General features: G+C 43.1%; 1 protein-coding gene across 11 annotated transcripts in view; it reads left to right on the forward strand.

The window, feature by feature from the left end:
• Positions 1 to 25,330, forward strand: part of LOC122550924 (glycogenin-1-like) — a 110,149-nt gene that overhangs the window by 15,046 nt on the left and 69,773 nt on the right. For 9 of the 11 annotated variants that reach the window (XM_043692389.2, XM_043692391.2, XM_043692394.2 and 6 more), the window contains exon 2: positions 24,328 to 24,472. In XM_043692389.2, the coding sequence (XP_043548324.1) occupies positions 24,328 to 24,472 (145 nt within the window). Of the gene's footprint in view, positions 1 to 17,741; positions 17,959 to 24,327; positions 24,473 to 25,330 lie in introns of those variants that run through there. The other 2 variants (XM_087988395.1, XM_043692390.2) reach the window with 2 other exon arrangements.

Below are 25,330 nucleotides of genomic sequence, written 5' to 3' on the forward strand. Positions count from 1 at the left end.
CTCACATGTCTCTTGTGACTAAATGTAATGGCTTAATCCATTATACAGTTGCAAATGTTCTGTGAAATGGTTTAGCTTCCATGGCTAATGGGAGCAATCTGCCCACAGACATTGAGGTCTCCATGAAGCACGCGTTGTCTCTGACCTGTTCTGCAGTATCGGCCAGTCTAATGTGTGTCCTCTGCAGAAAGACTTGGCAGTATCCAACTTTAACCCTTCATGTGCTGTGCCTAGCTAACACAGTCCGATTTTAACTAATCCATCGTGATCAAAAATGATTCGAGGAGGGCTGTGCATTCCTTTCACTTTTGGCCATTATCTGGAAAAGCGAATTCTCAGTCTTTGAATGGCCATCTCTAAGGTTGCAGAGTGAAGTGTGGGCTGTCAGTTTCTTGCACAATCTTATCTCTTCAGGGAAGCCTGATCAGAGCTAATTGTGCAATGTTTGTGTAGGCCGATTACATGAATGTTAGCCTTCGCATCACTGAGACATTTCATTGTGCTGCGCAATCAGACAACTGAGAAACCAGCCTTAAAGATTTTTATCACAGAGAATCTTTTTGAAATATGCAAAATAACAAAAGACTTTCATTTACTCGGCACCTTTTTATGAATCTGGGCGATCACAAATCACTTTACTGCTAATTAAGTCATTTTTTAAAAAGAACTAGGAAAGGCGCAGACTATTTAACCCCTCTAGCATGGTCCTTCATTTCAATTCTGATTCAATTTAAATCATGGCTAATCTGCAATCTACTTTCTTGAGTCTTTTGCCCCATATCATCTTGTGTGATGCCTTGCAAAAGTATGTCAGCATATCTGTGTGCTGTATCATAGCACATGACCCAAAGATGTAAAGTGTCCTGCTGCATCTTATCCATGATCCCTTTAAGCATGACAGCATTGTTATGAATAAAGAAGCCAATATTATGGACCAGGCCAGACCCCCTCAAAATATTTCAAGAAGTTTGCCCAGACCTGAACTTTTCTAGTTTTAAGCAGGTGTGAAGTGGCTTATTCAGGAATGATGCAGCTGGCCCAACCACTCAGTTTTAAACAAAACACAATTATATATACAAAAGAAAACCAAATTTACACTAACATAACCTATCTGAAAACCCAGTCGACTCTATCACAACTTAATGATGCTGTTTGGAAAACTGACAACATCCCCATAAACACCCCCTTGGCAAGAAAAAGATAGAATCAAACACAGGTTCTTAGAGTGGGGATGAGCATGGAGCTGTTTCTTTGACCAGCAGCCTCAAAAACTTGCTGAAACCAAACCAAGCCAAACCTTAAACTGGGACAACTGGCTACTCCCCTTTCATTGTACAAGTGTTTTAAAAGAAAGACTTGAAAGCATTCTCAAGTGGATAAACCCAGACATGTCGGAACCTCTGACTTTATGACCCCTCTGACTTTATGACCCCTCTGAAAAGAAAACCAAAAACAACATAACCTCGTTAAAGGTGCAACATCGTCACACCACAATCAGGAATAGGCCATTCAGCCTTCAACTCTGCTGTCATTCAATATGATCATGATTGATTATTCAACTCAGTACCTTCTCCCCATACCCTTTGATCTCTGAAGAACTATATCTAACTCCTTGTTGAATGCAATGTTCAGACCTCGGCCACATTCTGTGGCAGAGATGTGGATGAAGGAATTTCTCCTATCTCAATTCTAAAAGGCCTATCCTATTTCCTTAAATCATGTCCCCCTGGTTCTGGACTCCCCAGTCATCAGGAACATCCTTGCTGCATTTACCCTGCCTAGTCCTGAATGAATTTCACAGGTTCCTATGAGTTCCTCCTTCAGTTTTCTCAGCTCCAGTGAATATAGTCCTAGCTGAAATAGTCTCCCTTCATATGTCAACGATCCCAGGAATTTGTCTGAATTTGCTATTCTTTGTAACCTAATGGCTTAATATTGGCTCTGACCTAATGAATGTAATGATTGTATGTATTGGTTAACTAACTAATATCTAATGGATTCTTTAATACCACAATAGCCACATTCAGTTTCTTGCATTATGGGAGAGGATACCAATGTTGCTATGTCAGGTAAAACACCATGCCAGAGGCAAAGTTGCATTACATCTCTTTACACTTTTAGTTAACAAAAATTACAGGTCATTCTGCCATAATGTGTGTTTTGTCAGCGCAAATTGGCTATAACGGCAATTAATTGTGGATGTTGTTTGGATAACACAAGCTTTCTACTTGAATAGGTAAAACGATTTTCTGTAGCGGTTTTCCATAGCGCAATTTGCTGTCGCAGTTTTCAATATGGTGGTTTTCTGTAGCACTATTGTGTTATACCAGAACGACCTGTAATTAATTTTCCTGGTTTGTGACTCCCCAACTGTCAGTATTGGTTTCTCCCCAGAGCAGGGCTCAGTAGCAAACCTCTGCTTTTTGTGGTATACATGAACACTGACACCACCCACCCCAACCCCCGCTCCGATTGGCTGCATTGGGGTGGGCACATCATCTGCATGACCGACACGAGAGTCTGCAAGCAGGTGCTCTATCCCAGCTCCAGAATGGCAGGTGAGCCCAGGTGGACAGACAAAGCGCCTCAGGGATCCCTTGAAGGTTTCACTGATGAAGTGTGCATTCCCAGAGACACCTGGGAAACACTAGCCTAAGACTGTCCAACATGGAGGAGGATCATCCAGTAAGGCGTCAAGCACCTGGAGACTTGGCATGGGGTTGGCGGGATTGAAGGCAAGCGAAAACAGTGAAAGGAGAGCGCTGACACACCAACATCTCACCCACGACCAACTTCTGCCCCAATGTGACAGAGCCTGAGATAGCCGCATCAGGCTGTACTGTCACCTGCAGACTCACCCTGAGAGTGGGAAAGTCATCCTCATCTGCGAGGGACTGTCGATGATGATGATGACATGAACAGGGTGTTGGTTAGCTCAGTTGGCTGGACAGTTGGTTTGCCAAGCAGTGTGGTGCCGACTTTGTAGTTTCAGTTCCCTCACTGTGAAGGCCCTGCCTTCTAGACCTTGCTCCTTGCCTGAGGTGGGGTGAACTTCAAGTTTACCCACTGCCCAGATGTTCCTCCCTATTGAGGGGGCAGTCCTCTGGGATTATGGTGACTGGCCTCACTAGTGAGGTGGGAAGTTGTGGACTGCAGGGAGATTTATGGATGAGCCGGTCAGTTGGGAAGGAAAGTGGCAAATGGAATTCAGCCTGGGAGATGGAGTGAGGCAAAGGAGTGATGAAAGGTGCAGAGAAAGTGCAGAACTTTGGAGTGACAATCCTGAATGTGGCAGCGGTGGTGTAGCTGAGGTGTAGAATGTGTGCGCATGCAGATTATGTTGGATCCATGTAAATCATGAGTCAGAGCACCACTTGAGCACTGTGCACTGGCCTGATCAGCTCATTACAGAAAGAATGTAATTGCACTCGTGAGGATACAGAGGAGATTTAAGAGAATGTTGCCAGGATTGAAAAATTCCAACGTTGAAGTGAGATGTAGCTGAACTGTTCTTGTTCTTCTTGGAATACAACAGGAGATTTGATTGAGATGTACAGAATGCTGACGGGGCTGGATTTACTTAAGAGTGGCCAGTAACTGTAGGCACCAATTTAATGTGTTCGATAGAAAGGTTAGAAGGGAAATGAGGACAATTAATTTCACCCAGAGGCAGATGGGAATCTAGAGCTCATGCTCTATAACGGCTGTACAGCCAGAGACCATGGAGTCCATTTTAAAATAAAAATGTCTGGGTATGTAATTTCAAGTAACTTGCAGGCTACTCACCAAATGCTGGAAACTGGGATTAGGTTGGGTGTCATTTTTTCTGGCTGGTACAAGCATGATGGGCCAAGTGGCCTCTTTCTGTGCTGTAAACTTTCAAGGATCATTTGATTCTCCCAGTGTGTATCTACTCCACTCAGGATCTTAGGAAATTTCAAATCGTCCCTCCTAAATTTTGTGTGATCTCTGCTGATAATTTAACTCTATTGTTGAAAGATAAACAGCATGCATCCTATAAGTGCACAGCGAGCTTCTAGAAACAACAGTGGAACACGCTTGAAGGGCTGAATGGCCTACTCCTATTCTTATAATCATCAGATAAGTTTTAACATTGGTTGAGGGATAATTATTGTTCAGAGACAGATGTATTTCAGTTGCTTTAGCATTTTTTATGTTTGCCAAAGTATTCAGATGACAGGCAGGAGGCTGGGAGAACACATCAAGCCAGGCAGCATCAGGAGGTGGAGAAGTCAATGTTTCAGGTGGAACCCTTCTTTTGGATTCCAGCATCTGCAGTTTTTTCTTTGTCTCTAAAAATATTCAAATGAGCATTTCTAATTTGATTTGTATACAACAGTGCAATTTTAATGATTTTATGGAGTTTATTTTAATGAATTATGTCTTGGCATGATTACAATAATGTAATGACATTCAGGAATCCTGAAGAAGGGCTTATGCCCGAAACGTCGATTCTCCTGTTCCCTGGATGCTGCCTGACCTGCTGCGCTTTTCCAGCAACACATTTTCAGCTGTAATGACATTCAGTCCAGTCCAGTATGAATAATGAATGGCAGGGCAGGCTTGATGGGCTGAATGGCCTACTCCTAGTTTCTGTGCTTTTCTGACCAAAGAATACAGTTGGCGAGGGTAAACAAGGCAAGAGAATGTGAGGTAAGTGCAGAAGTGTTCAGTTTTTCCTGCTGCTCCTGTTCATTCAGTAGAGAGGTCATAGGCTAGGGACTGTAAATCTGAAATAATTGACAGAAGGATTAGCTGGGAGTTGGGATTTGTTTTTTGGAGTGGGGATCTGGGACTTGCTGCCTGAAAGAGTTGTCCGACACTTTAAAATCCAAGTTTCTATTTTGAACTTGAAGTGTTGTAACTTACAGGGCTCCTATAACTGGGAAAGAGGATGTAGCTCATCATTGCTGTTGGCAGGAGCACAATGGGAAGAATGGCTTCACCATGTGATCCTAGTTGAGTGTCTTGCTTTGAATGAACTGGAAAGGGGTCAAGACAATGAGCTTCTATTTATTTCGCATCATTTATGCTCCATGTTGCCTGTGGACTCATGAAGTCGAGGCTTTTTTTGTTTCATTTCCTCCACCACGTTTTCTGAAATCACTCCCCCTCATTTTCCTGTCATTGAACCGTTGGTAATTCCCAGTGCGCCGAACTGTGGGGAAAATATTTCTGCTGGCTGGAGAGCTGAGAAGGAAGGGTCACAGTCCCAGAATAAAAAGTAGGCCGTTTGGAGCAGAGACCAGGAGGAAAAAAAAAGGTGCTGCCAAAAGTCTGGTGAATCTTCGTAATTCATCTGCAGAGGGTTAGTTGGGAGGATGTTTATGACTGGGATTGAAAGCTGTTTGGACAATGGGCAAATCCACCGGGAAGAGATGGCCTAGTTATATTACCACTGGACTGTTAATCCAGGGTTCAAATCCCTCTGTGGCCAATGGTGGAATTTGAATTCAATAACTGTCTAGAATTAAGAATCTGATGGTCATGAATCCATTGTCAATTGTTGGGAAAACCCATCTACTTCACTTATGCCCTGTGGAGAAGGAAGCTGTTAGTCATATCTGGTCTGACTTACATGTGATTCCAGACTCACAGTTATGTGGTTGACTCTAACTACCCTCTGGAATGGGCGATATATGCTGGTATAGCCAGTGACATCCTCATAGACTCATAGAGATGTACAGCTCAGGAACAGACCCCTCGGTCTAACTCTGGCCCATATCCCTCCAAACCCTTTCTATTCCTATACCCATCCAGATGCGTTTTAAATGTTGCAATTGTACCAGCCTCCACCACTTCCTCTGGCAGCTCATTCCATACACGTACCACCCTCTGCGTAAAAAAGTTGCCTCTTAGGTTTCTTTTATATCTTTCTCCTCTCACCCTAAACCTATGCCCACCAGTACTGTACTTTCCCACACCCAGGGGAAATACTTTGTCCATTTATCCTATCAATGCCCCTCATGATTTTATAAACTTCTATAAGGTCGCCCCTCAGTCTCCGACACTCCAGGGAAAACAGCCCTAGCCTATTCAACTCCTTCCTATAGCTCACATCCAAATCATTTATATAAATGACAAAAAGTAGTGGACCCAGCACTGATCCTTGTGACACTCCACTGGTCACAGGCCTCTAGTCTGAAAAACAACCTTCCACCACCACCCTCTGTCTTCTACCTTTGAGCCAGTTCTGTATCGAAATGGCTAGTTCTCCCTGTATTCCATAAGATCTAACCTTGCTAATCAGTGTCCCATGGGGAACCTTGTCGAATGCCTTACTGAAGTCCATATAGATCACATCTACCGCTCTGCCCTCATCAATCCTCTTCGTTACTTCTTCAAAAAACTCAACCAAGTTTGTGAGACATGATTTCCCACGCATAAAGCCATGTTGACTATCCCTAATCAGTCGTTGCCTTTCCAAATATATGTACGTCCTGTCCCTCAAGATTCCCTCCAACAACTTCCTCAACTTGACGTCAAGCTTACTAGTCTACAGTTCCCTGCTTGACCTTACCACCCTTCTTAAACAGTGGCACCACGTTAGCCAACCTCCAGTCTTCCGGCACTTCACCTGTGACTAACAATGACACAAATAACTTCGTAAGAGGCCCATCAATCACTTCTCTGGCTTCCCACAGAGTTCTATGGTGCACCTGATCAGGTCCTGGGGATTTTTCCACTTTTATGCATTTCAAGACGTCCAGCACTTCCTCCTCTGTAATATGGACATTTTTCAAGATGTCACCATCTATTTCCCTACATTCTATGTCTTACATGTCCTTTTCCACAGTAAATACTGATGCAAAATACTCGTTTAGTATCTGCCCCATCTCCTGCAGCTCTGCATAAAGGCCGCCCTGCTGATCTTTGAGGGGCTGCATTCTTTCCCTCGTTACCCTTTTATCCTTAATGTATTTGTAAAAGCCCTTTGGATTCTCCTTAACTCTCTTTGCCAAAGTTATCTCATTTCCCCTTTGTGCCCTCCTGATTTCCCTCTTAAGTATACTCCTACTGCCTTTATACGCTTCCTTCTTTTTCTTAACCTTCTCAATGACTCTATACCTAAGGGGTAACTTTTTAACACAGAGGGTGGTACGTATATGGAATGAGCTGCCAGAGGAAGTGGTGGAGGCTGGTACAATTGCAATATTTAAGAGGCATTTGGATGGGTATATGAATAGGAAGGATTTGGAGGGATATGGGCTGAGCACTGGCAGGTGAGACTAGATTTGGTTAGGATATCTGGTCTGGTTTGGACCAACGGGTCTGTTTCCATGCTGTACATCTCTGTGACTCTAAGCTCTCCATTTCTTTAGTCATCCAGCATTCCCTATACCTACCAGCCTTTCCTTTCACACTAACAGGAATATACCTTCTCTGGATTCTCGTTATCTCATTTCTGAAGGCTTTCCCTTTTCCAGCTGTCCCTTTACCTGTGAACATCTGCACCCAATCAGCTTTTGAAAGTTCTTGCCTAATACCGCCAAAATTGGTCTTTCTTCAATTTAGAACTTCAACTTTTAGATCTGGTCTATTCTTTTCCATCACTGTCTTAAAACTAATAGAATTATGGTCGCTGGCCCCAAAGTGCTCCCCCACTTACACCTCAGTCACCTGCCCTGCCTTATTTCCCAAGTAGGTCAAGTTTTGCACCTTCTCTAGTAGGTACATCCACATACTGAATCAGAAAATTGTCTTGTACACACTTAACAAATTCCTCTCCATCAAAACCATTAACACCAAGGCAATCCCAGTCTATGTTTGGAAAATTAAAATCCCCTACCATAACCACCTTTATTATTTTTACAAATCTGGGATGCCTGACCTTCTATTGTTTTTACATAATAAAGCATGCTCAATGGACCAAAATGCTCTAACCCAGCTTCTATTTCTTACCTCCCTATCAATGGGCTTCATAGAATCCCTACAGTGGGAAGCAGTCCATTTGGCCCACCAAGTCCACACCAACCTTTCAAAGGCCATCCCTTACCCTATCACCCTGAATTTCTTATGGCTAACCAACCTAGCCAACAGATCCCTGGACACGAGGGGCAATTTCCCATGGCCAATTCACCCTAACCTGCACTTCTTTGGAATGTGGGAGGAAACCAGAGCACTTGGAGGAAACTTACACAGACACTGGGAGAATGTGCAAATTCCACACAGATCGTCACCCGAGGGTGGAATCGAACCTGGGTCCCTGGCGCTGTGAGGCACCAGTGGTAACCACTGAGCCACCCTGGGCTTTACAGAGAGGCTAATGAGTAAATTGACCTGTAGCCAGGAATTTGGACATTCTGCTACTTTCCTTGTTCTCCAGCTCTGAAGAAGTACGTGTCACTGTCATTCATTCAACTTTAGGAATAGTTAGAGTCACGAGTGTTGAAGCCAAACTTTCACATTTATGTCTGGAATAAGGGAGCTACCATAGCTTAATTCTTTCTGCAGTTTGTCATTCGCTGACAAAAACAAAGTACTGCAGGTTGTATAGAACATAGAACATGGAAAAGTTCAGCACAGACCAGGCTCGTTGGCCCACCATGTTGTGCCGAGGGTTAATCCGAATGTAAAATAAAATAATGTAACCTACACACCCAATTCACTGCTATCCATGTATATGTCAGCTGCTGCTTAAATGTCCCTAATGATTCTGCTTCCATCACCACCCCTGGTGACGCATTCCATGCATTCACAACTCTCTGCATAAAGGACCTACCTCTGACATCCCATCTATACCTTTCTCCTAATATTTAAAACTATGATCCCTCGTGCCAGTTACTCCTGCCCTGGGGAAAAGTCTCTAAGTATTGACTCTATCCATGCCTCTTATTATCTCGTATACCTCGATCAGGTCACCTCTCTTGCTTCTCCTTTCCAGAGAGAAATGTCTGAGCTTAGTCAACCTCTCTTCATAAGGCAAGCCCTCCAGTCCAGGCAGCATCCTGGTAAACCTTCTTTGCACCCTCTCCAAAGCTTCTGTATCTTTCCTATAGTAGGGCGACCAGAACTGGACACAATATTCCAAGTGTGGTCTCACCAGGGACTTGTAGAGCTGTAGCAAAACCTCACAGCTCTTAAACTCGATCCCCCTGTTAATGAAAGCCAAAGCACTATATGCTTTTTTTAACAATCCTATCCACTTGGGTGGCAACTTTGAGGGATCTATGTACTTGAACACCAAGATCTCTCTGTTCCTCCACACTGCCAAGAATCTTGTCTTTAATCCTGTATTCAGCATTCGAGTTCGGCCTTCCAAAATGCATCACTTCACATGAACTCTGGCAATCTGAGATAAAAATCCCCAAATGCTGGAAATCAATTACATGTCGGGCAGCAACTTGGAGAGGAACAGAGTTAATGTTTCAAGTCAAGGACCACATAAGCTGTAGGAGCAGCCATTCAGCCCATTGAGTCTGCTCTGCTATTAAATGGCTGGTCTGATAATTGGTTCTCCTGCCTTTTTCCCCATTACCTTTGATTCTCTTATCACTGGTTCAGATGCTGAGCCACAATGTTACCTCTGCTTTTGTCCAGAGATGGTGCCTGCCATGGTGAGGATTTCCAGTATTTGTGGTTTCTTGCTTTATTCTCTTTCCTGTCTCTCCTGCATCCAGCTCCCCAATGTTTAGTTTCCCATTCACTGAGGCAACTTTTGAATGTCAGCAATTCGACTATTGAACCGAGCCTGCAGCAACACACACGTACTGAGGGGAGATGGTATTGTAATGGTAACTTGAGAGGCTCAGGCTAATGCTCTGGTAATCCCATTAAAGCAGATAAAAATGCAATAAAGTCTAGAATTAGAAATGGTGACCATGGCAACTGTCATTGACTTGTTGCAAGAACTCGTCGGTTTACTCATGTATTTTTCCGGAAGGAAATCTGTCATTCTTCCCCCATTTGGCTGACACATGACTCCAGGTCCACAACCAAAAGGATTGATGGGTAACAACTCTCCTCTGGAATAGCATAGGCTGCTCAGTGGCCTTGCCAGCGATGCCCTCGTCCCATGATAGAATAAGAAAAATATTTCCAATATGCATTCCTGCAGAGTTGGACAATGAATTTTCATAACCAGTTGGATAGAAGTACCAGTTATTTTGAAGTTGCGGAAAAGGAATGGAATCTGTAAATTCTTATTACCTTCCAAAAAACTGTATCTCATTCAATTTTCCCCTTCCCACAACCCCACCAAAGAGATTATTGGTTGAAGTCCTGACTGAGTACTTGGCAGGGGAGGGGAGGATGGTTCAGATCCAGAGTTGCCTGCTTGCTCAGTCAGAGGTGACTGTGTCCTCCCCACATCTGAAGGCTGTTGCTTTGTAACACAGTGTTGACATTCTTGTACTTTCAGGACCCACCAGCCTCTGTTCTTGTGAGACCTTGGCACTGTATTCTCTGAGTGAATCAGTTGTGACAGCAGGAGGCCCTCTGCAGTGTTCCACGGTACTCGATGTTGACTATAACTACAGCTCAAGAGCACTGAGGCAATGTGACCCACCACAGAAGCTGTGCAGCAGTCTCTTTGGCCCTAATGCCTCGAAATACATTTGTATTCACGAGACAGTAGTTAACCTGCAGTGTGAAGGAAGGGAATTTGAGCAGATTCCCAAATTCTAACATAGATCACACATTCAAAATTATCACCATGCAGAAGGGCATCATTTGGTCCATCATGCCAACATCAGCTCTATTATCCAGAGCTTTTCCCAGGATTTTCAATTTTTTTTTGTTGTCCATTGTGTTTTTTGGGCGTGAAAATATTTGCGATCATTTTACAGCAGCTATGTGGCTGCACAGGGGCAAAGGAAGTGGCCTCCTGTGGGAACCCTTGTTGGTAAAGGTGGTGGTGCTTGTGTGTTTTGTTAATGAGTGGCAGTGATTTGGCTGGGTACTGGGTAATACTGCATGCCGCTTTGAGTTTGTATTATTAACAGCAAAGAAAAGGCCCATTTGACTGACAGGACCACTCGTGTTTATGTGCTACATTAACTAATCCCATCAATGTGTTCATCCATTCCCTTCCCCTTAAACATTTCAGTGCTGTTTACCTCAACCATCCCTGTGATAGCCAGTCCTGTTCCCTAACTCCAGAAGAAGAAGATTCTCTTGAATTTCTGATTAGATTTCTCGTGACTGTTTGTTTGTTTGTTTGTTTTAATGTGCCTATTCTGGAAACAATATTGCTAACTCCAACCAGTCAAAGCCTTTTATAATCCTAATATCCCTCACTGGGGACAATGTTCTAGGAAAGAAAACAAAGAATGCCCAGTCTGTTGTACATCTATTCCCAATAGGTTATCATCTTTCCATTCTGGTGCCATTTTAGTACATCTCTTTTCAGTGTTTTTCTCATACCTCAAAGCAAGTGGGGAGTAGTCCATCACACTCCTGACTTCTACCTTGCAGACGGTGGACTGGCTCTGGGGAGTCAGGAGGTGAGTTAGCACTGCAGGATTCCTAGCCACTGACTTGCTCCTGTAGCCACTGTATTTATCGGGTGAAAATGTGTTGCTGGAAAAGCGCAGCAGGTCAGGCAGCATCCAAGGAGCAGGAGAATCGACGTTTCGGGCACGAGCCCTTCTTCAGGATTCTCCTCGAAGATTTTAACCTATTTATCGGGTGAGTCTGGTTGAGTTTCTGTTCAATGTTAACCCACCCTAATTATTTTCCCCAGTATGGAATATGGAGGCAGAGAGTCTGGAAACTCGTTAGTCTTTCAACATGGCCCTGCCCTTGAATAAAACAATGCGTTGACGTCTGTTTTCTCTAGCAGCTGCTGGGCACAGAAATTGTAGGCTCACGCAGTGTTTGGAGAAATTAGAGGGCTACGAAGTACCTTCACTTGTTGTTGTGTAATTAGTTATTATTTATAGATCCTTGATGCTATCTGTGTTTCAGTTGGCTAAAATCACCTGATTTACTACTGGTTGTTGGGGTCCAGATTTTATGAGGATTGACCAGGCACTAACACACTTCAGTGAGGCAAGATTGAGGAAGTTGGGACCACTCTCCTTGGAGTCAGGACAGCTGAGAGGAGATTTGATCGAGGTTTACAAAATCATGAGTGGGCTGGACAGAGAGGATAGGGAGAAGTCAGTCCGGCTCAGAAAAGGGAAAAAGAACAAGAGGGCACAGGTTTAAAGTGATGCACAAGTGAAGCAAGGGTGATGTGAGAAAAAGATCCTTTTTCATACGGCGAGAAGCTAGAGTATGGAATGCACTGTCTGGAAATATGGTGGAGACAGGTTCAATTGAGGGTATTGGACAATTGTTTTGGTAGAATGGTATGCAGTATATGGGGGAGAAAGCAGGAGACTGGCACTATATATGGATACTCGTTTGAAGAGTCCTTGCAGGTATGATGGGCTGAATAGTCTCCTTCTGTGCTGTAATAACAAAAGCAAAACATTGTTCACAGTGTACCAGGTGTGGTCCAACTGGCATAGTCCTGTTTACCTTTCCTCACTTGGCTGGTACAGGATTATGCGAGACGCAGCTAGCATACTGCATCCAATTATTTCCCAAATAAGGTAGCTCCATCACTGGAAGCTTATGGATTGTCCCTACAGTGACTAAACCTAAAACCTGATCACTCTGTAGGTGGACTCAGTGGAGCAGTGTAGGTGGTCCAGCTCACTTGATCAACACTTTGGCCTTAAATAGACCAAGTCCAGAACTAGAGGGCATAGGTTTAGGGTGAGAGGGGAAAAATATAAAAGAGACCTAAGGGGCAACTTTTTCACACAGAGGGTGGTACGTGTATAGAATGAGCTGCCAGAGGAAGTGGTGGAGGCTGGTACAATTGCAACATTTAAGAGGCATTTGGATGGGTATAGGAATAGGAAGGGTTTGGAGGGATATGGGCTGGGTGCTGGCACGTGGGACTAGATTGGGTTGGGATATTTGGTCAGCATGGACGGGTTGGACCGAAGGGCCTGTTTCTGTGCTGTACATCTCTATTACTCTATAACCAAGGGTTGAGTGGTGTCTCTGTCCCTGAGCAGCAGAATGGAATTGCTTCAAGAGGTATGGAGACACCTTTGGCAGACTAAAGATCTCTGAATCCGTCAGGTTCCACCATGCATAGGTTGTCATGGCGTTTGGGAGAGGTTGTGGTGGTGGGATTTAGAAATGACAGTGCATGGAAGGAAAAGGGGTAATACAGGAGGGATTGCCATCAACAGGGCCAACAGACTGATTTATAAAGGGACTGTGGATTGGTTAGGACTATATTCTCTGGACTTAAGAAGAATGAAGGAGATCTCAAAGAAACCGTAAGATTCTAATAGAGCTAGATAGGGTAAATGAAGGAAGCATGTTCCTGATGACTGTGGAGCCCAGAACCAGGGCTCATAGTCCAAGGATATGGAAAAGGCCCTTTAGAACTGAGATGAGGAGACACTTCTTTATCTGTAGAGTGGTGAGCTTATGGAATTCTGTGCCGCAGAAAGTGGTTGGTGCCAAAACACTGAATATTTTCTAGAAGGAGTTAATTAGTTGTTTGGGGCTAAAGGGATCAAAGGGCATGGGGGCAAAAGCAGGAAAAGGCTGGTGAGTCGGATGATCAGCCATGACCATATTGAATGGTGGAGCAGATACCAAGGGTTAAATAGCCTACTCCTGTTTCAAAGTAACAGCCAACCCCCCCCCCCCCCCTCCACCCAGCTTCAATGGGGTGGGGTGGGGGGGGGGGGCGTTCAATGCATGACTATATCTGGCGTCTTGATTCTATATAAAGGACTCAGTGGGGAGTTGAACCGTTAGATAAAGGTGTTGGGTAGCAGCATTGGGAAATTCAAAGCCAATAGAATTGTCAGGGAGAGCTACCATGAAGGGAATGCTCATTCGCCTAAGTTCAGAGGCTGAGCCTGTAACTTGCTGCATGGTGTGTGACCACTGTTTCCTTCCATCGTGTGATGCAAATAAAGGGAGCACAGTGGAGTTGAAAATGGCTGCCTCCACAGCCAGAGTGGGCAGGCTAATATCATTCTATCAAGGAGGAAGCTTCATGTTTGAGCACTGGGAGACCCTTTGAAGGGCAACAGTATTAAACAGACCCCATACAGTCCAGGTGAAAGACAGCTGTGAGTACTAAACACTGTGTGAATCTTGGGCAGTTACCTAGTGTGGAAGTCTACATGTTGGCTCCTAGTGTCCTTGACAACCCTTGTATCCTAGTACCATAAAAATACAACGTTACAAAACAATCCCATAAATAGCTGTGATGCACAACACTTTGTATTGTGGCCAAAGTTGCAAACTCCTTCCAAGATCCCATAGCCTGCACACAGTACAGGATGCAATTCCAATTCCCAGGGAACATCCAACCCCGAGACAGGGGCATTATATCTAGGCTTACACTCCAATGTACGAAGGTCAGCGGTTCAGCTTTTCAAATGAACTCAATCAAGAGACATTCCTCAAAGGGTGGCTAACTCATGATAAGCTGATGTGGTTCAAAGGTATGATTGGTATCTGGTATCTTTTGTCATTGTTTCATATTTCCATTTGATCCAGACTGGATAGTACAACTGAGGCCAGATCACATCATAGTTAAATAATACAATGAGAAGATGCATTGTTAATTTGGAAAAAGTGAGTTGAAGGAGGTGAAATGGCTCTTATGAAGTTGAACAAATGTTTTAGTTTCTTTAAAACTGGTCCATATTTAATATTATGCAATTTCTAAGCAGTGTGGCACAAGGTCACGATGAATCCTGGACAGTGTTTACTGTAAGTGGGGATGACTGTTGATCTGTGTGGGTCATACTGTTCTACAAGGACAAAGAACTGACTTCAAAAGGCAGCCTCAGAATCACGGGACAAGCCCAACTCACCACGATGCTGTGAAAGTATTGAAAACAATTACAAAACAGACCATCGCCACAAGAAAATAGTATGATCCCCTGAGAAAAAAAGAGAGAAGCCTAACTGAATGCCAAGGTCTTACAAGTCCTCATGACTTATGGAGTGTGCCATAAATATTTTCAGCTGAACAGAACTCCCAGTCAAGAGTGAGAACTACCCAGTCTGAAAAGATTGCAGTATGTTTTACAAAAGTATTTAATCATATTTGATTTGGGCGCTATACTGTAGTTTGGTTCTAAGGGCAGACAATGTATGGCACATTCAAGGGCCGCCATATAAAGCAGGGAATATCTAGAGGAATGGTAGCTAGAAAGTTCTGCACTGACCAATAACCTTTGACTGATAAGCTTATTTGCACAGTCTCCCTAGTAGCTTGGCTGGAATGAGGTTAGAGGTCACTATTCCACTCTCTGATATGCCGTGGTTTCTACCATTGCCACAGTGTTTAAACATGACCTGATGAGTATTCAGACACTGGTGGTTAACCTGTAAAAATGCTTCTGTAATGTTCTCTTGCTCATGATTTTTGTGCAGCTCTGTTTCCAATATGCAATAAAATCAGTGTCTGTACAGTTTTGTTAATTTTTTTGTTAAGGTAGGTTTGGAGGGATATGATAGAAACAATGACTGCAGATGCTGGAAACCAGATTCTGGATTAGTGGTGCTGGAAGAGCACAGCAGTTCAGGCAGCATCCGAGGAGCAGTAAAATCAAAATTTCGGGCAAAAGTCAGGGACCTTTAGGCTAGCTGGGTTAGCCATGAGAAATTAAGGGTTACAGGGATAGGGTAGGGGATGGGTCTGGGGTGTGATGCTGTTTGGAGGGTCAGTGTGGACTTGATGGGCCAAATGGCCTGCTTTCACACTGTAGGGATTCTACGATTATACGTCAAAGACGATCAGGCACTTGTTAACCTGTGTATCCTGACTCTCTCTGCACTCTGCATCACAAGAACAGATTTTCTGGACTTTGCTAGTTGTGGGAGCTTGCTGTGTGTAATTTGAGTACCGTGGTTTCTACCATTGCCACAGTGGCCACAGCTCTAATGTGCTTCATGGTTTGTAAAGTGCTTTGGAATGCAGTGGTCGTGAATGATAAAAGCAAGTCTTTGTTCAAAGTTGATCTCTTCTTTCATTTAAAACTCTTTATTTTTGTTATGGTTGTACACGTTTTCTGTGATGTGCTCTGGGCTCACTCCCTCCTGTTGACTGGGAGTAATATTCATTTGAAAATATTTCAGTCACACTCCATAAATCACGAGAACTTGTAGTACTGAGACATTCAATTTGGCTTCTCTCTGTGATGTTCAGGCATTCTGTGGCATTCCATAAGTGGCTGTAACGTTCTATAGGTGGACTTTCCCATATTGAAGAGTGGTTCATTAGCCTAAACAGTGTTAAACAAAGAATAAACAAACCCAGTCTCTCCAACCTTTCTTCATAGCTAAAGGAAAAGGCCCTTCGGCCCTCCGACACATTTTTATCTTCTACACTAAAGCTGTATCTACTTAGAGTCATAGAGATGTACAGCGTGGAAACAGCTTCGGTCCAACCTGTCCGTGCTGACCAGATATCCCAACCCAATCTACCTTCCTATTTATCCGGGTATTTCTTGAATGCTGCTATGATGTCGGCTTCCACCACCTCCTCTGGCAGTGTGTTCCAGACACTCACCACCCTTTGTGTGATAAACATGCCTTAAACTCCATCCCACCCCCTGCACCTTGAACCTGTGTCCCCTAGTAATTGACCCCTCCACCCTAGGAAAAAGCCTCGTACTTTCCACTCTGTCCATGCCATTCACAATCTTATAAACTTCTATCAGGTTGCCTCTCAACCTCCTGCATTCCAGCGAAAACAAACCCAGTCTCTCCAACCTTTCTTCATAGCTAAAATCCCCCAGGCAACATCCTGGTAAAACTTTTCTCTATCCTTTCCAAAGCATCCACGTCCTTCTGTTAGTGTGGTGACCAGAATTGTATGCAATATTTGAATATTTTAGTTGGCCTAACTAAAAGCTGTATAGAGCTGCAGCATAACTTTTCTATTCTTATACTCAATGCCCCTTCCATAGCATGCCATCGGACTTTTTTACTCCCTTATCTACTTGTGCTGCCACTTTAGTGATCTGTGGACCTGCACATCCCGATCCTTCTGAATATCAGTACTCCTTAGGTTGATGCCATGCATTGTATAATTTCCACATTTAATAAACTTTGCAAGGATCACTGCAGCTGGTGAGTTGTGATTTGCATTAAACATGACCAAAGCACATTTCAGGGCAGGTTCACCGTGACCACATCCCAACAAAGGTTAATTCCTCCAGTTCGATCTAAATAATTTCCGAAGCAATTTTGGTTTTAAAAACTGCTCCTGTCTGTTTCTAATAAGGATTGAAAAAGGTAGTTTTTAACAATCATTTAAAAAGGCCCAAGGATTCTGCAATCTGCTTTGCAAGGTTACAGAGGGACAATTGGACATGTTCCAAACAAGGCTTCACAAAGTGTTGCTATAGTTCCTTGCACAGTTTGAAAACAATTCAGTGCACCAATGCACACTCTCCAAATGCCAACTATATCCAATTAACAAACGCTAGTCACTCCCGAGTTCAGCCCCTTGGAACTGAGATCTGAGTCGACCGGTCTGTGTCTCTCTCTCTCTCTCTTTTTCTCTCTCTTTCTTTTCCTTTTCTCTCTCTTTCTTTCCCTCCCTCTCTCTTTCTCTCTCCCTCTCTCTTTCTCTCTCCCTCTCTCTTTCTCTCTCCCTCTCTCTTTCTCTCTCCCTCTCTCTTTCTCTCTCCCTCTCTCTTTTTCTCTCTCTCACCTTTTTTTTTCTCTTTCCCTTTTCTCTCTCCTCTCTTTTCTCGCTCATTTTCTCTTCCTTCTTTCTCTCTCTCTCTCACGCTCTCTCTCTCTTTTTTCTTTTTTCTCTCTCTTCTTCCTTCTCTCTTCTCTGTGCCTCCCATACCACATGAGGGAGAAGAGGAGGGTTCTTTTGGCAAAGTGGTAGTCTCCCTAACTCTGAGCCAGGAGTTCTAAGTTCTTATTTGGCTTCTTCCAGAGGTGCGGAACAACACTTCTAAACAGGTGGATTAGAAAATGTTTAGGATCACAGCAGCTATAATTTAAACATCTCCAGTGTTTGAGAGATGTAGGCAGAGATTGATTTGGCTGGATTTTATGTTGCTTAAGAGGTTCTTTTTTACTTTCACAGCAATATGTGACTCCAAATTTATACTGGCCAGGCCACGGTATGCACAGGGGAGATTTAATAATGATGTCAGGGATGACTGAATTTCATTATGTGGAGACGTGAGTGAAGTCCAGATTGTTTTTTTTTAAGAAAGGAAAAATGATTGAGGAGAAGTAATTACCGGCACTCAAAACCATGAAGGGATTTGTTTGAGTGATTTAAGAAGGTAAAACTGCGTCCATAGTTGAGTGGTCTGAAACCAAAGGACAATGATTGAAGATGGTTTGTAAAAGGGATTGAGGGGAGCTGAGAATTATGTACTTTAGTGACATGTAGATTTGGAAGCGGATCTGGTTTAAAAAAAACTTGCAAAAGGGAATCGGATTAAGACTTTAAATTGCAGGATTATGACAAAAGAGCTGTTGAGTGGGACTAATTGGAAAATTCCAAGGCTTGCCATGATGGGTTTGCCCTTGTGCTGTAATATTCTAAGATGGATGGTTCCTGCACACACACAATCAGGAAAGCTGACGAAATGAAGCGAAGAGAAAGCAAGTTCACTGCAAAGGGAAAGCAGAGAAGCAAATAATGAGTTTGTTTTGCTTGATAGTCTCACTAAAAGTGCAAATTGAGCTGTAACATTTTTCAGATATTGGATACAGAAGATCAAGAGCAGGGAGCGGAGCATAAGTTTGACATCATCAATACTAGATGTAATGTGTTTGGATTTCCAAAAGATGTTTGATTAAGGTGCCACGCAATAGGCTACTAAATAATTAGAGGAGGCGATGGCTTAGTGGTATTATTGCTGGATTGTTATTCCAGAGACCCAGATAATGTACTGGAGACTTGGGTGTGAATTCCACCATGGCAGTTCATGGAATTTGAATTCAGTAAAAGAAATCTGGAATTAAGTGTCTAATGATGATCATGAATTCATTGTCAATTGTTGGAAAAAGCCATCAGGTTCACTTTGAGAAACAAAGCTTGCATATCAATAAATTTCAGTCCAAGTCAAATTCTGAAGCAGCGAATTTTATTGAAACATTCTTGCAAGATGGGTGTCTAACATGCAGGCACCCTGATCAAAAGGTTACATTACAATGTATACAGTTCAGTTGAGTTTCTTGGTACTCCCCTTTTATCTCGTACGTGACAGTTGTATTACTCTGTGCAATTGCTAATCTAATCGGTATACCACATCAGTCTGTGGCCTGTTGTTGGTGTGCAACTCTTTCCCCCCCCCACCCCCGATAGCTGAGTCTTATTCCTTTTGCTGACGCAACACTAGGTCTTATTTAGTTATCTTGTTCATACTAACTAACTCCCTATGTGCATGACAATTGCAACTGTCATGTCAGTACATCTGTTTCTACCAATCGACCACCTCCCTTTTCAGTTAGTTATTTCTTGGTATACACCCTCATGATCTCACCTTGCGATTTTTGCAGAAACAACATTTGCAAGTGCCTCTCACATTCACTAATCTCCTTTAGGGAAGGAAATCTGCCATCCTTACCTGGTCTGCCTTATATGTGACTCCAGACCCACAGCAATGTGATTGACTCTTAACTGCCCTCTGGGCAATTAGGGATAGGCAATAAATATGGGACCTAAGGCACCTACATCCCAGAATGAATAAATAAGAAAAGTAAGTGCCTGTGATGGTGTTTGAGGTAGTAAATTAGCATGGCTAAAGTTAAAAATCACATTCCTGATGAAACGTCGATTTTCCTGCTGCTCGGATGCTGCCTGACCTGCGCTTTTCCAGCACCACTCTAATCTAGACTTTAGAAGAATTAGAAGTGACCTTATTACAACATGAGGTCATGGATGATCTGATAATCCTCAATTCCACTTTCCTGCCTTTTCCATAATCCTTGATTCTCTTAATGATTAAATATTTCTTCATCTCAGCCCTGAATATATTTATTGACCCATCCTTTACAGCCCTCTGCAGTAAAGAATTCCACTGATTCACTATCGTTGGAGAGAAGAAATTCCTCCTTGTCTCTGTCCTAACTGGGGAAACATGATGGGAAGCTCTAAGGGGTAGGTGTGGAGAGGTTGTTCTCCCTTTGAGAGAGCGTTATCTGAGCGTAAAGGAGTCACCCATTTAAGGCAAATGAGGAAGAAATTTTTCCCTTGGAAAGTAGTAAATCTCTGGAATTTCTTACTACAGATGGCTGTAACTGGCTCATTAAGAATGTTTAAGGCTTGTGATTGACAGATTAGATTAGATTAGATTAGATTAGATTACTTGCAGTGTGGAAACAGGCCCTTCGGCCCAACAAGTTCACACCGCCCCGCCGAAGCGCAACCCACCCATACCCCTACATTTACCCCTTACCTAACACTACGGGCAATTTAGCATGGCCAATTCACCTGACCTGCACATCTCTGGCGCTGTGAGGCAGCAGTGCTAACCACTGTGCCACCATGCCGCCCACAGATCTATAATCAATAAGGGAATCCAGGGTTCTGGGGAAAAGGCAGAAAAGTGGAGTTGTGGCCATGACCTCCTAGAATGATGGAACAGTCTGGATGAATCCCAAAGGCCTACTTCTGCTCCTGAGTTTTATGGCTATTGTGTTTCTTGGTCTTGCTTTTGCTTTACATTTCCACATCATGACTTTCAGAAGAGTACTTTTGGCTTTTTATGCTCTCGGTATAACTTTGGATTCTGGATTGGCAAATGGAATTTGATCCTGGTAAATGTTGGGTGATGCACTTGGCGGGACAAAAAAGGCACGGGAATACAGATGAACGGTAGGACACTGAGAAACACTGAGTATCAGAGGGACCTTGGTGTGCATATCTACTAATCCCTTATGGTATTCGGACAGGTGGATAAAGTAATTAAGAAGGCATGTGTGGTACTTGCCTTTATTGATCAAGGCATGGTGTTTAAGAGCAGTGAGGTTATGCAGGAACTGTTGGTTAGGCCACAGCTAGAGTACTGTAAGCAAGTCTGGAATTCGCATTTGAAGAGGGATGTGATGGAAAGAATGCAGAGGAGATTTACCAGGATGTTGCCTGGGCTGAACAGTTTCAGTTATGAAGAGAGATTGGATAGAATAGGGTTATTTCCCTTGGAGCAGAGAAGACTGAGTGGAGACATGATTGTGATATATAAGATCGAGGGGCATAAATTAGGTCGCCAGGAAGGAATGTTTTCCCCTTGGTCGAATGATCAGAGATCAGGGAACAACACTGGGAGAATGCAGGAATGGATCCTTTTCTGTTTCGAAGATGTGACTTGTAGAGTACCACTGGGGCCTCCGATTTGTAGATGGCACCAAGAAATGGTCGAAAAATATATTGTGTGCAGGGCATAAGGAGAAAGCAGATGGATATAGATGGATTGGGTGATTGGCAAAAATCTGGTAGATAGTGTATAGTGTGAGGAGAAAAGTTTTGATCACTTTGCAGGAAATGATTAAAAAGCAGAGTACTAACTAATTAAAAAACACCGACCTCCACATTCCAAGGTATAGAGGGATCTAGGTGTTCAAGTGCCTGAGTCACAGATGGCTAGTCAGGTTAAGTTGCCAGAGTTCCAAAGGACTATGGTACAGCTCTCCCATTACAGAGGGATGACTGATGGTGAGTTTAACCTGAGGGTCACTGTGCCTCAGGCAAGGGGGTGAGTTTGAGAAGGTGGGAGATTCATAGAGACCTCAGCTGGTATGAGAATTGAACGCATGGGTTGGCAGCACTCTGCATCACAAACCATCTGCCTAGTCAAATAAACTAGCTTACCCCTGTAACCGCCCCCCATTTTCAAATGGTTGATTTACAGAAACAACAAATCATTAAGAAGGCAAATGGAATGCAGTCTTTTATTGAAAGAGGACGTGAATATTCTTTGGGCATTGGTGAGGTCACATCTCTGATCACTGCAACATTGGGCTCCTTATTTGAGGAAAGATGTAAATGTATTGGGAGGCAGTTCAGAGATTTCCTGCTTGATACTGAAATGAACAGGTCATCTTGCATGGAAAAATTGCATAGGCGGGGCGTGTTTCAAAGTGAGATTTGACTTGGTTAAAGTAACAGACAGTTCCCAGTTTGTGAATGGATTCCATTCTGGAGTCTGTTCACAAGCTGATTTTGTACACAGGCTGGAACACATTGCAGGACAATGCAAAATAGCCATTCATAAGTATGTTAGGCCTTTAAAACGACACACGAGTTGAACCATATTCGTAAGCACAAGTATTTGTAAGTCAGATATTCATAAATAGGGACCCCTTTATAACATCCTGGATGGTGGTTGATGAAGTAGGTATGGAAAAGATGTTTCCTCTTGAGGGCTGGTCTAGACTTAGCATGCATTGTGTATCAAATTGTTGCAGAACAGATTTACAAGGGTGTTACTGAAACTGGAGGGTTTGAGTTGGAAGGAGAGACTGGGATATTTTTCACTTGAGTTGACCTTTATAGAGGTTTATAGAATCATAAGGGACGTAGAAAAGGTGAACAACCAAGGTTGTTTTTCTAGGGTAGGTGAGTTTAAAAGTAGAAGGCATAGTTTTAAGATGAGAGGAGAAAGATTTCAAAGGGATCTGAGTGGCAACTTTTTTACACAGCGTGGTTTATATGTGGAATGTACTGCCAGAGGAAGTGATAGATGCAGTTATGGCTACAACATTTAAAGGACATTTGGACAGGTATGTGAATAGCAAAGGTTGAGATGGATATGGCCCAAGTGCAGGTAAGTGGGATTAGGTTTGTTTGGGCATGGTCGGCGTGGATGAGTTGGACCGAAGGGGCTGTATGACTCTTTTGAGTTGAGGAGAATTTTTTTTCCTTTGCAAAGGACTATGTAACTTTAATGGAAGGGGAATCAATGTTCTTTTTTAAAAGTAGATTTTTTTGTTTGGTCTGGGAATCAAAGATCATGGGGGTGGATGGGAATCTGTGATTGGAATGTTGACTGATCAGCCATGGTCTGAGTGAATAGCAGAGCAGTTTGAAGTAGAGTAGCCTCCTTCAGTTCAGAATTTGTTTGTAAAGAGAAAGTCCTTCCCTTTCAAGAAGGTGAGAAGAATGTTTTTCTTTTGAGAGCTGTGGAATTCTTTCTCAGAGAGCGGTGGAAGCAGTGTCATTGCATAACTCTGAGGCTGTGTTAGTAGATTCTTTAACTAATGAAAGGGTCACCAAAGGTATTGGAGGTAGACTGGAAGGGGGGGGAAATGAGGCTATTTTTGGATCAGCCATGTAAAGGCAGAACAATCTCAAGGGCACGAATGGCCTACTCCTGCTCTGAGTTAATGTGACCTATTTTTGTACAAAAATTAAATGTCTCCTGGGAGTCAGGCAAAAAGCCATAATAAGTCAACTGGGTGACTTTTCTTGTATGCCCTTCATTTCCAATGAAGTAAATTCTAAATGACAGAGCCTTGTCTCCACCAAATGGCGGCAAGAAACAAGCAACCGTTTTGTTTGTAGGTGGACCTGTTGTGATGATGCTGTGGTTTTAAGAGTTGTATTTTGTGCTGGTTTATTACAACTTGTGGCGGTATGTAGTTTGTAGTAATGTAAACAGCTTGTTAGGCCTTGGGGTTTATTTTAAAATGTTGGAACAATAGAAGTCGCCTGGATAGGTGTGGTTAGTTCTCACAGACCAGGATTTCTAGTTTTTTTTGAGCTTTTAGATTCAGCAGAAGCTGCTGGAGTCTTGGGGAAATAGAAGCTAATTTTTCCGCTATCTCAATTACAGCTCGAAGCTGGGGTTTCTCCTTTTACTGTGGATGTTGCATGTGAGAAAATCTGTTTTCTAAATTTGCCTTTCTGCCAAGAGTTGTATATGAGATGTTATATTGGAACAGTTAATTAGTAATAGTTACTCTATTTATTATTCTAAGTTTTTTTTGTTGTATTTTAACTAGTGTTTTAATAAATTGTTTTGCTTAATGTCAAGTAGTTTGACCAATCGAATTGCAAGTTGAACACCGCACCTCGCATTTACGTTTTGGAATAAGAAAAATTAGGGTTTATGCTACCTTCTTAATATATTTTGAGGGGGGTCTGGTCTGGTCTATAACACTGTGTCTTAAAAAAAACCTGATGGGCTGGGTTTTCCTAAATAAGCTGTGCTGACTGGCAGAATCCTTCATCACAGCTTGATGTTGAAATTTTTGTTCCCTCGCACCTCATTTCCAAACCTATGCTAGTTAGCCCATGCATTTTGTGAAAGAACAAGAAATAATTTGTGTTTATTTGATCTATTCTAGTAGTAACAGACCAGGCATTTGTGACTCTTGCTACCAATGATGATTATTGTCGGGGTGCTCTGGTACTCTGCCAATCTCTGAGGCATCACAAGACGACGAGACGAATAGTTGCTCTACATACACCACAGGTCTCCAGTAATATGAGGTAAGGATTTATTTTATTTGCATTAACACTTTAAACAAGACCAGTTTTTAGTCTGCAATCATTTACCATCATTTACCATTATTGTGTTTAGTGCTGGAGGGTTTGTTTCTGTTTAAAGAAAGTTATTTTCATTGCAGAACACTCTGGAACTGCTGCTTGTTTCATAATTTATGTACTTATTTTGGGCTGGTAAGCTCAGTTGGCTGGATGGCTGATTTGCAATGCAGAGTGATGCCAGCAGTGTGGGTTCAATTCTTAAGGTTACTATAAAGGGATAATCTTGTTCTTCTACTGAGGTGTGGTAGCCCTCAGATTAAACCACCATCGTGTGTGTGCGTGTGTGTGTGTGTGTAGGTGTGGTAGCCCTCCAATTAAACCACCATCAGGTGTGTGTGTGCGCGCGCGCACATGTATAGGGTGTGTGTGTGTGTGTGCAGGTGAGGTAGCCCTCCGATTAAACCATCATCAGGTGTGTGTGTAGGGGTGTGTATGGGTGTGTGTGTGTGTGTGTGTGTGTGTGTGGGGGGGGGGGGGGAGGTGTGGGTGGGTGGGTGTGTGCGTAGTTGTGGTAGCCCTCAGATTAAACCACCATCAGGTGTGTGTGTAGGGGTATGGATGTGTGTGTAGATGTGGTAGCCCTCAGATTAAACCACCATCAGGTGTGTGTGGGTGTGTGTGTGTGTGTGTAGATGTGGTAGCCCTCAGATTAAACCACCATCAGGTGTGTGTAGGTGTGTGTGTGTAGATGTGGTAGCCCTCAGATTAAACCACCATCAGGTGTGTGTAGGTGTGTGTGTGTGTGTGTAGGTGTGGTAGCCCTCAGATTAAACCACCATCAGGTGTGTGTGTAGGGGTATG

Source organism: Chiloscyllium plagiosum, unplaced genomic scaffold (assembly GCF_037043375.1).
Source record: "Chiloscyllium plagiosum isolate Xiang-an unplaced genomic scaffold, Cpla_swu_hap1 HiC_scaffold_6, whole genome shotgun sequence".
In the NCBI taxonomy this organism is placed as follows: Eukaryota; Metazoa; Chordata; class Chondrichthyes; order Orectolobiformes; family Hemiscylliidae; genus Chiloscyllium; species Chiloscyllium plagiosum.